Source organism: Nilaparvata lugens, chromosome 6 (genome assembly GCF_014356525.2).
Source record: "Nilaparvata lugens isolate BPH chromosome 6, ASM1435652v1, whole genome shotgun sequence".
Classification (NCBI taxonomy): Eukaryota; Metazoa; Arthropoda; class Insecta; order Hemiptera; family Delphacidae; genus Nilaparvata; species Nilaparvata lugens.
This window is the reverse complement of record NC_052509.1, coordinates 5,352,845-5,369,145: the sequence shown is the minus strand read 5'-3', so window position 1 is coordinate 5,369,145 and position 16,301 is coordinate 5,352,845. Positions and strand designations below refer to the sequence as shown.

The window sequence follows — 16,301 nt, the reverse complement described above, 5'->3', positions numbered from 1 at the left end:
CCCGCTGTAGGCACAAGGGTTTGATCTTGATTTTTGGCTAAATTTCAGTAGGTGATTAAAAAGCTACTCTGTTAGCATAATGATTTATTTTAATGAAAATCCTTTATACTATTTTAGTTTCACAGTCTTGGACATGATTTAGTTGTATTTATTTTTCAAAAAATGCTCTATTGATGTGCACTATTTTTGAAATTGACGCGTGCGCATCAGTTCACACCTTGAACTTGAAACAGTAGCGCGCCCTACAGGTTATCGACAAACTAACCTCAGTTGTGGCGTGAAAAAGAGAAGAAAGCGACCACCATTTTAGAGATGGGAAGTTCGGATCACTTTACTGATTCGGGTCAGTCGTTCACGTTCACTGCCGCGACCCGTTCAAAAAGACCCGTTCAATTGAACGGTTAATTTTCTATAGCTCTCCTATAAACAAGCAAAAAAAAAAAAAAAAAAAGGTGGTCCACCACAGTTGATGTGTAAAGACAGTATAAACAGGGGCTTTACCCCAGTTGATGAACGGGTCAAATGAACGGGTTTTTTTAATAAATGTGATCCGGATCACTCGTTCACCTAAATGATCCGTTCAATTCGAACGGGTCATGACCGAACGACACATCTCTACTCTACACCATTTTAGTTTTATTGTGGTGGTGTTTCTAGAATGCGTGACAGCGTCAGATATTTTTGAAGTTTTAATTTAGTGATTGCTTCTGTTACAGTTTTGGCTGAACTTTGAAAATCTTCAATTGTGCATTTTGTTGTTTCGATGCAGGCACAGCAAGTGCAGCAGCAGCAAGGACATCCAATTTCTGGTGGAGCAAATGTCATTCTGAAAATGAACGATATTCAGCAATTGTCCACTGTCGGTCAGTGTATTTATGTTCTTTTTTATAGTTTATTATCTAAAAAATTAGATTAATCATTTAAGTTAGACCACCTCTTAGTTCTTTGTTAGATTTTTAATTGCAAAGTTTGTAGCGGAAGTATTGATTTCAATGTGCAATTTAGTCCGTTTGCGTTGGATGACGTCCAATGCGTCCCTTGACAATATTGATCCTTTGTTTTTTTTGTGAAATACTACGCTATTGATTAAAAAACATTGCATTTTTACATATCTATATTATATTTGTGATTCATTGCCAACATCTATTAAGTAATTTTGATTTAGTTTTATACTTTTCAACTGGTCAGTGATTTTTACCATGACTTGTTTTGGGTTATTCCATGCTATGATGCTATCCCCCTTGCAATTAAAGTTCAAACGGTCACCAAATTAAAAGATTAGAGTTTGACCCAATTAATGATTAAAAGCAATTACGCTTATCTGGATGTAAATATTAGCTTAATTTGAATCAACGTATTCTTTTAAAAGATGGCAATTCAAGATTTTAAGTGGTAGGCTATTTTCTTATGAAATAAAAATTGCAATTAACCAACCTTGAGCTCATTACAATTAGCCCAGTCGCTATATACATAATTATATTGGTGCATGCAATTTATATTGTAGTTCTGATTTTTAAATATATTATTTGGGTAACCTACATAAGAGAAGTCCAGAACCAATTTCTTCATGCAAAATTTCCTTGTGCTAGATACAGAGTGGCCCAAAAACCTCGTATTTTCGGCTCATTTTCCAGTTTTCAGCTATTTCTGCCAAATCTCGTAATCGGACAGAAAAATTTGCTCCCGCCTTTTTTCTAGAATATGAAATTCTGAATAAAATGAGATCATTCGGAACTCTCTATTTCTAATAAGTAGGCTACTGAGTTATGATTTTTCAAAAATGAGTGTAATTTGAAGAGAAAATTAAATTTTGATGAATTTTAGATTTTGATCAACAATATCTTCCGATTGTTACCATTTAGATGTATAATTCTAAATCCCTCTGGGCGTATTTTTGTGCTCTACAATCTGAGATCAGGTAGAGCGCTATATCTCATATAGATTTCCAGGTACACCTGACAACAATGCTCCTTGTATTGTGAAAAACACCTAATTTTCAGCTTCAAGCACAATCACAAACTGCATAGTCTTCACATGGATATTTTGCACAATGACATGAGTTCATAAGATTATGTTCTATGAGAATCACCCATTAGATGCACTTCATTTCAGTATTTCCCAGTGGAGAGGCGCGCTTAAGGACACCTCAAGGATTAAAATTTCAAACACTTATAACTTCTGACACAATGTTCAGATTTCATCGTACTACACTTCTTTCTTCTTGGCTCATCAAGGCGGTCCAAAATCATCCATCATAAGTCGAATTCGGTCGAAAAGTGGAAAATTTATTGTTGAGTCTACTAAAAATCATTACTTGATCTTGAAATGTACCATATAATTTCCTCTTTCACCTGCTGTAAACGATTTATGGAAAAATATTTTCGTAGAGTGAGATTTGATTGTTGAAAAAAATCTGGAAATTGTAGATATTTTTATCATATTAACGGTTTTGGAAGTTCTATGATAATAAAAAATTATTCCAGATGAATTTTAGACACCTGAGCTCAAAGAAGATGAATTTATCTACAATTTGGAATCAATCGAGAGTTTCTATCATGTATCAGACTCGTTTTAGACGAGTTAAAATCATTAACGAGTTAAAAACATTAACAACATTAAAATCACGGAAAAAATGTGAAAACTGAAATCGCCATTTTTGAAATCTTCTGTAACTTTTGTATGGTATTGGAATTGAAAGTATTATTCATTGGAGTGGGTAGAGGGGGGCAATATTTCCACATCCTCACTAGATTTGAAAAGTTTATCAGAAGTATTTAAAAGGACATGCAGATTTGAATATAGAAATTGGTCATTTTTTGTGGGCTAAGTACACTCAACAATAAATCTTCCACTTCTTGACCGAATTTGACTTATGATGCATGATTTTGGACCGCCTTAACGAGCCGAGAAGAAAGAAGTGTAGTACGATGAAATCTGAGCATTGTGTCAGAAGCATTGAGGTGTCCTTAAGCGCGCCTCTCCACTGGGAAATACTGAAATGAAGTGCATCTAATAGGTGATTCTCATAGAACATTATCCTATGAACTCATGTCATTGTGCGAAATATCAATGTAAAGACTATGTAGTTTGTGATGGTGGTTGAAGCTGAAAATTAGGTGTTTTTCACAATTTAAGGAGCATTGTTGTCAGGTGTACCTGGAAATCTATATGAGATATAGCGCTCTACCTGATCTCAGATTGTAGAGCACAAAAATACGCCAAGAGGGATTTAGAATTATACAACTAAATGGTAACAATCAGAAGATATTGTTGATCAAAATCTAAAATTCATCAAAAATTGATTTTCTCTTCAAATTTTACTCATTTTTGAAAAATCATAACTCAGTACTTATTGGAGATAGAGAGTTCCGAATGATCTCATTTTATTCAGAATTTCATATTCTAGAAAAAAGGCGGGAGCAAATTTTTCTGTCCGATTACGAGATTTGGCAGAAATAGCTGAAAACTGGAAAATGAGCTGTAAATACGAGGTATCTGGGCCACCCTAAATACGAGGTATCTAGCACAAGGTAATTGGTTCTGGACTTCTCTTATGTAGGTTACCCAAGTAATATATTAAAAAATCAGAACTACAATATAAATTAAAAGCACACCCCCTTTTTTATGTCTATAGTGACTGGACTAAATATATTTCTTCAAAAGATGAGGTAGCTGAAATTGATAATTTTAATCATATTTTGGAAAAGTTGGGTTAGGTTCTTATAGTAAGGTTGAAATTCTTTCAACAATGTTAAATTAATAATTAATTAAAAAAATATTTTATTTCAATAATTTTGAAATTATTGAAAAACATAATTTTATGCTTAAAAATATTTCATTGATTATTTTAAACGAGAGCCTAAACATTTAATATTAGGTACATCAATAAACCGGTATCAGCAACCGTCTTTTGAAGGCATTGACAAGACAGATGATAGACAACGTTCTTCTCCTATCTATCTCCACTGCCATTATGACGTGGACCTCACTACACTAAATTATAGCAAAATGTCTAACTCTATATTGAGCCAACTTGTATATAATCCGCAAATGTCATGAATAAGGTACTCCGTGGTCATTTTTGGGTAACAACCGTGGAAGATGTCTCAATTTCTTCGTTAGGTCTAGCATAATAAGTATAGTGATGATGACGGTAACAAAGAGATTGAGACTATTTGCAAGTAGCCTAGTCATGAAAAAATTCGATTTTATACTTAATAGTTCTAGCTTGTTACCTCATGCGTATGGAAAAACGCACCAGAAATCATGCAGGGTTTTCTTTGGAGGGCACTGGAGAACTCATTTTTTGACGAACAGCGCATGAAGATATGTCGTTCCAAAGTTGAAAAAACGCTCTAAAATTCATAGATTTAAAATTTACCTGTATCTCTCGCACCAAAACTTTTCTAATTGAATGAAATTTTAAAAAAATAGAAAAAAAAGTTTTTTGGGCTTTTGAAGGTTATAACTAAAACAATATGCGTTTTAGAAAAAATTTTATAAAACAAAAATTGGGAGGAAACTTTTTTAAATATTTTCGTCTAGAAAAACTGTTGAATATCTTGAACGGTTATTGAAATACAAGCGATATAGAAAAACCCTGATAAGTTTGGCGGCCATCTTGTTTCCGAGGTGTTTGCCTGTGATTTCGACTTATCATCATCACGATCCTTATTATGCTAGTCGTAAGGAAGAAATTGAGACATCTTCCACGGCTGTTACCCAAAAATGACCATGGAATGAAATTTGCACCCTGACTATTAACCCAATAGGTAGGCTATGTTTGTTTTCAGGTTTTTGTGTTGCATTTCTTTATTACTATATCTGTTAATTGATTCGAGTTAAATACTAAACTGAATCAAAAATTCAATTTTACTAAAAATCTTCTGCTACAACATCCCTAACAACACAATTAAGTTAATATTGATTAAATCAGATAGGTGTTCTTAGATTGTTGTGATTCGTACATTTCTCAATTCACTTCTTCAAACCATTTTTGCAGTAATGATGCTTAAAAATGTCTAAGCGGCGTCTTAAGACGCTTGGCTATAAGCAGGCGTTTCGAGACGTGTTGTTAAAGCCGTCACGGCTAGATCACATAACCCAAAAATTCGATGCTTCATTAGATATGAATCGTAAAAGCATTAATAACATCTACTTCCTAACTTAATAACTACTTCATCTGCCTCCATAACTCACATATGTGGAATAAAAACTCAATGAGTCAACGAATCTAATGAATAAATGAATTTTAGGTTATGTGTTTCACCCGTCACTTAACGAAGCATCTCGTTCCGTCTGCTCATATACGCGCGTCTCGAGACTCACTTGAAGGAATTACATCTTGAAGGTCTCAGAAAAAAATATGGGCAAAATTAGAGTGTATGAGAAAACATAGCAGAGAAGGTATGAGAGTGTAATAATAATGCAAGCAAGCCTTTCTAAATTCCCGGTGGTTCGTATCGTAACTCACCTAAAACTGTAGGTCCACTGTACCCACACACAAGCCTAGATTTCATGTTAGTTTCTTCTACCTCCTACCCTAGGGGGGAGGATATTTTTAATATTATTTCCGAAGAATGGACATTGATATGTCCAATGTTCCCGCCAATTTATGTAGAAATGCATAACAATATAATTATCTATAGTTATTTTATTACAAATTGCTTTTTCATACCATATACAGTTCAATAATTATTTCCTTAGTCTATATTATGTAAATTCATCTATAATTTTGCTGTATTGTAAGCTATTGTATATAAGTGTATACTAAGTGTACTAAGTGTATACTAAATATTGTATACTAAGTGTATAAGCCAGTATATATTGTAATCTACATAAATAAAGTACTCAATAAATCAATCAACCCTACCCTTTGAGGGTTGAGTGGAAGAAGGGGCTCTTATTGCCTAAACTTCGCCCACATCACTTTTTATATTATAAAGTGCAAATAAAATACATTTATCCATCCATCAACCTTCTCTCCTTCAATATGTTTTCACACATTTGAATAGATGCATTATATCACAGAGAAACAATAGCGAAAGTAGATATTCCATGGTATAGGGCATTTATGTCGCAACTTTTATCTCAACTCTTTACTATCGATTATTGAAGATTTTTACTGTTTTGTTGGGGTGAGAGTGTATGAAAGGCACAATATGAGAGACTACCAGCGTAACACACCTTTTTGGGAAAGAAATACGTTGACTATCGGCTTGAGATAACAGTAAAAGTTGCGACATAAATGCCCTAATACCATGGGATATTACTTACGCTTTTGTTTCTCTATGATTATATTCAACACTCAACTACCTTATCTGATACACTCTGTCTTCGCCGCTCCACTATGTTTTGACACTTAAAAGTTGCGACATAAATGCCCTATACCATGGGATATCTACTTACGCTTTTGTTTCTCTATGATTATATTCAACACTCAACTACCTTATCTGATACACTCTGTCTGCGCCGCTCCACTATGTTTTGACACTTAATCGTTGTGAATATCTTCTTCTTCTTCTTCTCCACTTCAAAGATGATGTCTAATGAATATTCAAATTACAAGTTTTGTGTTAATATTTGGTCGATTTGTGGTGAATAACTGATCTGTTGTTGGGTTTTCAGGCCTGTTGGAACTGGCCCACAGAGAGTACCAGTCGGGAGATTACGAGAATGCTGAACGCCACTGCATGCAGCTTTGGCGGCAGGAGAACAACAACACTGGTGTGCTCTTGCTTCTCTCCTCCATACACTTCCAGTGTCGGCGACTCGATAAGTAAGAACTTCTCAATAATTTCTACAATATTCCTCGTCATTAAAATAATAGGGTGAGAAGAAATATGGTTAACAACCTAACCATCAATATCGGGGACCGAGCTTCGCTCTGGAGTACAAAGGCATAAAATAATTATTTCGAAAGAAGAAATTATAATAACATTCATAACATGAATACAGAAATGTTCTATCTAATCACAGTAAATTGAGATTATTGAATGAAAAAGACTAAGAAATTGTCAAAAAACAACTGATTTATTGATAATTAGAAAGACCGGTTTCGGTTATTACACCATTGTCAATCTCTGATAAACTGAGACAATCTCAGTTCTAAATCAGTTGTTTTTTGACAATTTCTTAGTCTTTTTCATTCAATATGAATAATTACCACAATATCAACTTCTCAACTACACAAAAAGTGAAATTGAGATTAATTCCCAGAGGAATGCAAAAATTTCCCTCACAAAGGCCCAGTTGAACAAAAGCTGGTTAAATTTTAATCCTGATTAACTTCACGTGAACCAAATCAGAGAAGACCATTTCAAAAAGATTGATCTACTGGAATTAATTAGGATTGAAAATAATCCGGCTTTTTTGCAACCGGCACTAAGTACCTGATTGAATGATTACAAAAGTTCAACAGCTGAGTCATAATTTTGACACAGTCCCACACACATGAACTCGCTCATTCACTTCCATCATCAACAGACGACGAAATAATTATTATCATCTGTTTTTCCAAGGATGAATAATAATTATCCTTTTCATGTCCTTCAGCGAGTTTTCCCAGGGATGTGATCGAGTGCAATCGAATCTTTATATTATAAACCTACTATGTTCTGAATTTCGTGAGAATCGTTAGAGCCGTTTTCGAGATCCGGTGAAATACAAACATATTAACATATAAACATTTAAACAGAAGTTGCTCGTTTAATAGTATAGGATTATAAGGCTATCCCAATCATTTTTGCAATATTCCCTATTTTGTAGCCCTTATTTTGCCGGTATTCGCTGAGTGAGGTGATATCAGGGGCCTTGTGGAACAGTTTGAGACAGTTTCATAGTTTGGAGTTTCAGTTCAGCTACAGTTTCACACGAAACAAACTATTTGCAACCAACTCAGGCTATTTGTGTTTCACTTCGCTTGCCACTAAAAAATGTCCGGTGGAACGTTTTATTAGTGGTTGGCCTAAGGCAGTTCTATCTCACTCAGGTTCAGCATTGTTACATACTTACATCCTATATGTTTTAGAATAACTTTGAAGCTTGATTCCCACATAATCAGTGTCAGTGTACGTGTTTGGTACAGTGAAGATATTATTCAATAAGTTCTAATGTGACTATTCATATTCGCTCGGCGCGGCTGAGTCAGAAAACTCCAATTAGAACTCATTGAATAATATCTTCACTGTATCGGGCTCGCATACTGATACTGATATGTGGGAATCAAACTTTAAAGTCATGCTTGAACATCTGTGATGTAACAACACCGCTGAACCTGAGTGAGCTAAAACATCAGCAAGTGCTTAAATAATCCCAATTTCATGATAAATAATAATTATTGATTGTGGTAATTATTTCAAGTCGTTTTATTGATTACATACCACATATTCTTTAGTAATAATGTCAAAACATAGTGGAGCGATGAAGGTAGAGTGTATAAGAAAAGGTAGCTGAGAGTGTTTAAGTAATGAATGTATCTAAATGTATCCGCTTCCTTCGCCTTCTACACTACCTTCAATATATTCTGGCACATTTCAATACATGCATAATTTTCAACACTCTCAGCTACATTATCTGCTACTATAGACTCTTCCTTCGCCGCTCCACTACGTTTTTGACGGGAGAGTTTCAGTTTCTCGAGTTCTCAGTTCATCAAGTACCTATTTTGACCATTTCTTTAATATTGATTTCATGAGGTACTGAAACAAATGTGAAGTTGAGCCTTTCATTTCGTTTAGACACCAAGTTTTCATTGCAGACTAATGAATAGTCATCAAAACCGTTGGAATGTAGACCCTTCTTGAAGTTCTTTTGATTTAAGTTCTGTAGATGTTTGACTTTAGATTTAACTTGATTCTTCAAGGTAGATTTCAACCTACAAATGGGAAAATGATATAAGAACAGTTGTCAGTCAATGTAGAATGTATAAAAACAACCAAGTATGATGCAGAAGAAAGTATGATATGAAGAAGAAAACTTTGAGACTATTTAGACTATTACTTGATAATGATATAGTTTTGAGGTTATGAAAACTTGTATTCAAGTAAACTTGACTTTGAGTTTACTTTGACAAAAATTGACTTTGGTAAAATCGCCCGTTCAACTCAAACGTTAAAAACCTTGAATTCCAGGAAACTAGACCAATGTAAACGCAGCTGAAAACATTCAAGTTGTATGATTTTGTCAATGCTGATTTTAAATCTGGCCGATTTTGTTCCTGTGAGTAATTTGTAATGTTTTGCGTAGCAGCCGAGAGGTACCGGGTTGAAACCAACTCATCACCAAAAGTTTCTGGTGAATTTACTATTTACTTAGTGTTAATTTGGAATCTGAACGACTCTGTTTCTGTGAATAATTTGTAATGTTTTGCGTAGCAGCCTAGAGATCCGGGGTTCAAACCCGCTCCTCACCAACATTTTTTGTGTGTTGATTTTGAATCTGAACGCTCTTGTTTGAGTCACTAATTTGCAGTGTTTTTGTGTGGTAGGTCGGCCCAATTCAGCACGCTGGCCATCAAGCAGAACCCGCTGCTGGCGGAGGCGTACAGCAACCTGGGCAACGTTTACAAGGAGCGAGGCCAGTTGCAGGATGCCCTCGAGAACTACCGACATGCTGTGCGACTGAAACCAGACTTCATCGACGGATACATCAACCTGGCTGCTGCCCTCGTGGCTGCCGGCGACATGGAGCAAGCGGTGCAGGCTTATGTCACTGCGCTCCAGTACAATCCGGTCAGTTACCGTCCTTGCTACTAAATTGTAACAATAATAATAGAGGATTGTTCCAAAATAAAGCTACACTATTCTTTTATAGCCCTGTAAATTGCAGGAAGAGGCTGTTATTTTCAGGGAATTTTCTTCCAGGATTAGTGGTACTGCTGTAACATTTTCATGCGGCTGCCATGATTCATTCATCAGTTACTAGCAATTCAATAAGGAGCTACCACTCTCTTCTACCGTCAAATGAAAAATTCGTAGTGTTTTTTAACAGGAAAGAATATAAATGCGACTGAGGGCCGTTTGCACAGTCAAAGCTTAAACTCGATTTAATCAACTGGTGACTTAAACTCAAAATGAAACACATCATAACAAACTAGACTTGATACGGATTTAATCCAGTTTAGAATGAAATTTAGTTTAACTTTTTGTGTAGTTGAGAAGTTGATATTGTGGTAATTATTCATCTTGAATGAAAAAGACTAAGAAATTGTCAAAAAACCACTGATTTATTGATAATTAGAAATACCGGTTTCGGTTATCACACCATTGTCAAATCAGTGGTTTTTTGACAATTTCTTAGTCTTTTTCATTCAAAATTCAGTTGAAACTGTCACTATGCAAACGGCCCTGGAAGTTGTATAGCATGACTGTAAGTTGTGTAGTATGTATGGACTGCCGCTTCGTTTTTCGTTGTGTAATGCTATTCGTCCTTCAACAGAAGACTGGAACAAACGAGAATTAATTGGTCTTGGCATAACGTCGTCGTCACAACTCGTAGTGAATTTCAGTGCTACTTCAATTCTTTCCCGTTAAAAAAGGGATCACACTACGAATTTTTCATTCGGTGTTAGATGTGAGTGGCAGCTCCATATTGGATTCTCATTAATGACGAATAAATCATGACGGCCGCATGAACATTTTACAGCACTGCTACTGAACCCGGACTACTACTCATGTACAGAGTTATCAAAAAATAGTGTAACTCAATTCTGGAACGATCCCCGTAATTTCGAATATCCAAAGATAGTTAGAAAGTTATATAAATAGGCTTCTGCTACTGCGAACATTGATCGAAGAACTCAATAGCAGAAGGGAATTCGTTGAGTACAACTCTCCGAAAACCTGTGTCCAGACCGAGAATCGACCTCGGTACACCTCAGTTGTCAACTGAGCTGCTTTCCCCTTCGCCCTCCAGGCACTCTTCTGGTATCTAAAGATCTAAATTGTAACTAGTTATAATATTCTAAACCGGCACTATTGATACTGCTATCTAGAATCGTTTCATAATTAAAAAACACAGATTTTGTCAATCCCATATGGTACAGGACTGGTTTAGGTTACATATATAGTTATACATTTATAGACCATAGGTTACAGGTTTAGTGGCCACACAGGTCACATCATTAAGCTGACTCGTGAGCTGAAGATAACCATGATCTTGTACTATAAATAATCATAGAATTGATAAAATCTGTGTGATTTAATTCCATCAAGTTGTAATATATTCGAGTCTTAATTTATAATCCGAGCTCTATATAATATTCCAGATTTGGACTCTGTAATAAATGCTAGGCCGTGTAGAATTGTAATTAAGTTAGACCTTTATCAAATGTGTTTTAGAAAGGAATTTTTGGAGTGAGAGTGAAGACAACCAACCTTTGAGTACATTACGAAATTTCAAATATAGTTATCCAAGAACAAAACACACGAAAATCAGATTAAAAATAATAATACAATCAAAGAACAAATAAGAAAGACATAACTATATCAAACTATACCCTCAATCTGTTTGTGATTTATCATACTATCTTGCCCAAACATTGAGGAATATCGAGTTTTATAAATTGGATCAATAAACTGAAACAAATGAAATAGAGAAATAGCCGGTTCATATTTTTCATCGAACACATCAATTTTCAGACGATGTTTTACTGAACAGTGTTGAAAACACACTGTTGTTACTAGCTACCACTAGTGGACACGTCTTTTGACCAAATAGGGACCATTACTGACGGCTACTAGTGGATGCCACTATTGTTCCTGTGTGCATGAGGGCTAAGGGTTGTAAGGAAACTATAATTCTTGCACTTTGGAACAGTGGCCTGCAAGGGGTTCTGGGAGGTTTCCCCAGCATCATCCTGACCACTCGCTTCTGTGCCTTGAACACTCTGACAAATCCAGTTGATGAGCCCCAGAAGATCAAGCCGTAGGTCAGTAGCGGTTGAAAGTAACCATAATAAGCCGAGAATACTACTTTCTTGTTCAGACTCGTCGTTAATCTTGATATCGCAAATGTTGCCCTACTAAGTCGCTTCACGACCTCGTCCACATGGTAATTCCACCTCAATCCTGAGTCAACCTCGATTCCTAGAAAACCACAAGCACCTGTAGATTTGATTTATTTTGAATCCAACTTGAAATTTAGTGAATTAGAGAATTCCGGGCGGTTGGACTTACTAATAGAAAATCCATAAAACAGGTTTTCTCGACATTGACTTTCAGTTTATTTGCCTTACACCAATTCTCGATGCTTTCTGTGACGCGCTCTCCCTGCCTCAGCAATTGCTGCAGATCATTCTGAACAATAAGAAAGTTCGCATCATCTGCAAATAGAACGCTACTGGCAAGAGGAACATTACTTGGTAAGTCATTTATATACAATGAGAACAATATCGGACCGAGGACTGTTCCCTGTGGTACTCCCCTTCTTATCTGGCAAATTTTCGACCTGTATTTATGATTCACTACTTTTTGTTTTCTGTCCTCAATTTCTACAACCTGCACTCTATCAGTGGTAAATGATTTCAACCATTCTAATGCTGAGCCTTTAAATCCATAATTTTGCATCTTTTCTATCAAAATATCATGATCAATACTATCAAAAGCCCGTTTTAAATCGATAAAGAAACCCAAAGCCTTTTTTTCAGCATCCAGTGACTTGTATATTCGGCATAAAAAGTTATTAATGGCATCAATAGTTGACTTTCCACGTCGAAACCCGAATTTGCTTGAGGAGAGAATTCTGTTAACTTCAAGGTGTTTTGAAATGGTAGTTATAGCCAATTTCTCATGCAACTTGGAAAATGAGCTCGTGACTGATATTGGTCGAAAATTACTCACTTCTGTAGTGGATCCTTTTTTATGGATGGGAATAACTTTGCCCACTTTTAATTGACAGGGAAATGTTCCTGAGCTGAACGATAGATTGATAAGCTTCGTTATTACACTTCTTATTGGATCAAAACACTCCTTTAATATACAGCTTGGAATATCATCCATTCCACTCGACATTTTGCTTTTAATATTGTTCATATCTGAAGAAACCTCGTCCTCTGTAAATTCAGGGAATTTCTCCAATGTGGCGCCTACAGACATAACATTTAACAGTAAGGACTTGGAAGATAAGTTAGATTGAGGAATTTCATTGGTAGCATTTATAAAGTACTCATTTATCATATCTGGTATGTCAACAATTGAACCGATTTGAACTCCATTAATAGCTTTCGGATACTTTGTTTTCACGGTATTTGTGACTGTCTCCATTTTTATTAGTTTCCAAATTAGTTTAGATTTTTTCTGAAGATGTTGTACTGAACAGTGCTAGAAACACACTGCTGTTACTAGCTGCCACTTGTGGACACGTCTTTTGTCCTTGTATGGTTGTGTTTTGACCAAATAGGGACCTTTACTGACGGCTACTAGTGGATGCGACTATTGTTCCTGTGTGCAGGGGGGCTAAGGGTTATAAAGGAAACTATAATTTAAACGAAAACAGACATTTTTTTAGGATATGTTTTATGGGAACTTCAAGGCGTTAGCACATAGGCTTACTATCAAAATGTGTATTTTGTGTTTTCTTACAATTTATTATGCTAGTAGAACTAGGTCCTGTTGCACAAAAGCCTGTTGAATTTTAACCGTGATTAAAGGCATGAGAACCAATCAGAGAAGTTTATTTTTCAAATAAATATTCTCAGCATTTGATTATGATTAAACTCTAACAGGATTTTGTTTAAAGTCTGATTAAATGCCACGAGAACCAATCAGAGAAGCCTCCTTTTCTTAGAAACCTCTGCATTTAATAATGATTAAACTTTAACATGATTTTGTTTTAACTGTGATTAAATGCCACGAGAACCAATCAGAGAATACTGCTTTTCACAGAAAGCTTCTCTGCATTTAATAATGATTAAACTCTAACAGGATTTTGTTTAAACTTTGATTAAATGCCACGAGAACCAATCAGAGAAGCCTCCTTTTCACAGAAACCTTCTCTGCATTTAATAATGATTAAACTCTAACAGGATTTTGTTTAAACTTTGATTAAATGCCACGAGAACCAATCAGTAAAGCCTCCTTTTCACAGAAACCTTCTCTGCATTTAATAATGATTAAACTTTAACAGGATATTGTTTTAACTGTGATTAAAAGGCCACGAGAACCAATTAGAGAAGCCTCCTTTTAAAAGAATTCTTCTCCGCGTTTATTCACGATTGAAATTTAACATGCTTTTGTGCAATCGGGCTCTAGTCTTATCAATTTCAACCATCGATCACTTTTTCTGACCAAGCAATTTCTGTTTTAGGAGCTGTACTGCGTCCGCAGTGACCTGGGTAATCTTTTGAAGGCCTTGGGCCGCCTCGACGAAGCCAAGGTAATTACGTAATCTGTGTCTCGTAACGTATGCGCGCGCATGCCTGTCGCAAACCGAGTTGTGTAGATTGTCTGTCTCAAGTGGCGCCAAATTCAAACTTTCCCAATTAACGCTAATTGGCTGGTGGAAAACTGCTTTCAAAAATTGCGTCCTGGTGTAATCGCAAAAAGTTTTGCCAAAAGTTTCAAAGGAATTGATTTTGCAAAGTTTTGCTTTCTAGAAGTTTGACAGTTTCTTGCAGATTGAAACTTTGAATAAACTTGAACTTGTTAGTCATTAATTGGCTTCAACAACTTCTATCTTAAATTATTAGTTCAATAGACTTGATAAATTATTAGTTCAACTCAAACAAAACTCAGCAGAAAGTTGCGTAAAAGTTTGAAGATATCAATTTTTCGTCATTAGTTTTTATTGCAGCTCCTGTAAGAATACACATTACACTGTATGAAAAAAGGACTGTGTTGTTTTCATTAAAGTTGAAGATAGCTACATTTTGATTCCTTAGTTCTATCTACTATCTCTCTACTTTTCTAATAAATTAATTCATTGCAATTTATCTGCTTCACTTTGAAGCTCAACAACTTGATTTACTTTTATTTGGAGGATTTTGTTTCTCATTTATGACAGAGAATCTTTTACGGTAAATGAGAATGCTGACCTTTCAATAAATTAACTTATTCTTGTTCTTTTTAAATAAATGGCAAAACTCTTTGTGGCTCAATTAGTGTGGGAGGAAGTAGATCAACTTGAGTTCACAAGTTTTGTTATTTGGTTTTTCAAGCCAAGTGATAAATTCTCCATCTCCTTTCTACTCCATATCCTTGCTGCTCCTACCCTCTCACTCTCTTCTATTGTATTTACCCTTACTGTTAAGTATTACTTTTGTTGAATTGACATTGTAGGTCAATTATAACAAGGAATGTTTTCTTTTTTGAAATTGCTTTCAAAGTAGTGGTTTAAACGATTTTTGACTTTTGAACGAAATATTAGTTTCTTTGCCAAATGCCCACTTGAATAAATGTTTATACATATATTTTGTAAAATATATATCATTTTTACAATTTACTCTGCAATTTTCTATTGCTCAAATCAATTACAGTGGAGATATTCACACATAAAAGTATTTTTATTTTTCTCGAACCAGTTGAAAAGCTGCTATATTCCGTTTTTCAAATATTGATGGAGTACGATCTAACTGCTTGAAATGATATCATATAATCATTTTTGAAATATTTTTTCTCCACAAATAGTTGAACCAAATTTTTTTCTTGATTGGAAACATTCCTTGTTGCTTGCGCTGTTTTTTTTTTCATTTTTTGACTTCCCATGGAAAAAAGTTAACATTTTTTGAGTGGAGAAAACTGCTATATTTGTTTAAATCTCACAGTCATATAGTTAACAATAAATTTTCAGTATTTGTAGCTCTGTTCATCTAATATAAACGTTTATATAAACATGATACGATCTTGATAATTCGAACTTTGACAGTTTTGTAATCATATCTAATAATATAGCCTGGCTCATCATGGATTACAGAGAATGGACAGTATGTAGTATTTCTGAAATAAAGATCTAGTTTTTGAAAATGCTCTAAAAATGTTAGCTCATTTCCACATATTCCTTTCGCGCGTCCCAACAATTTATGACCGATCTGCTGATTTTTTAGAGCATTGAAAAATGTATTAGCATTGAATAAAGCATTGCAACCAATGCTTGGCAGGTATTTTCCTAGAGGCTGTTCAAAATGGGAAGTAGATCTCCGACAAACGGATCTATCAAATGGTGGATTATTATAAAGCCAATTTTCATGTTACAATAATATTCAATATCTTGTTTTATGTTTAATATAACAAGATATTGATGAAGAAACATGATACTTATAAACTTACTTACAATTAAATGTTAATTTTTCTTTTGAAAAATAGAGA

At 35.0% G+C, this 16,301-nt stretch overlaps 1 protein-coding gene across 1 annotated transcript in view; it reads left to right on the top strand.

The window, feature by feature from the left end:
• Window positions 1-622: 622 nt before the first annotated feature.
• The window catches only part of LOC111046381 (UDP-N-acetylglucosamine--peptide N-acetylglucosaminyltransferase 110 kDa subunit), a gene marked incomplete in the record, with an annotated part of 151,924 nt that continues 136,245 nt past the window's right edge, over window positions 623-16,301 (top strand). Inside the window, 4 exon segments of the mRNA XM_039431334.1 lie at window positions 623-863; window positions 6,628-6,778; window positions 9,488-9,731; window positions 14,305-14,373. Of these exon segments, the coding sequence (XP_039287268.1) occupies window positions 764-863; window positions 6,628-6,778; window positions 9,488-9,731; window positions 14,305-14,373 (564 nt within the window).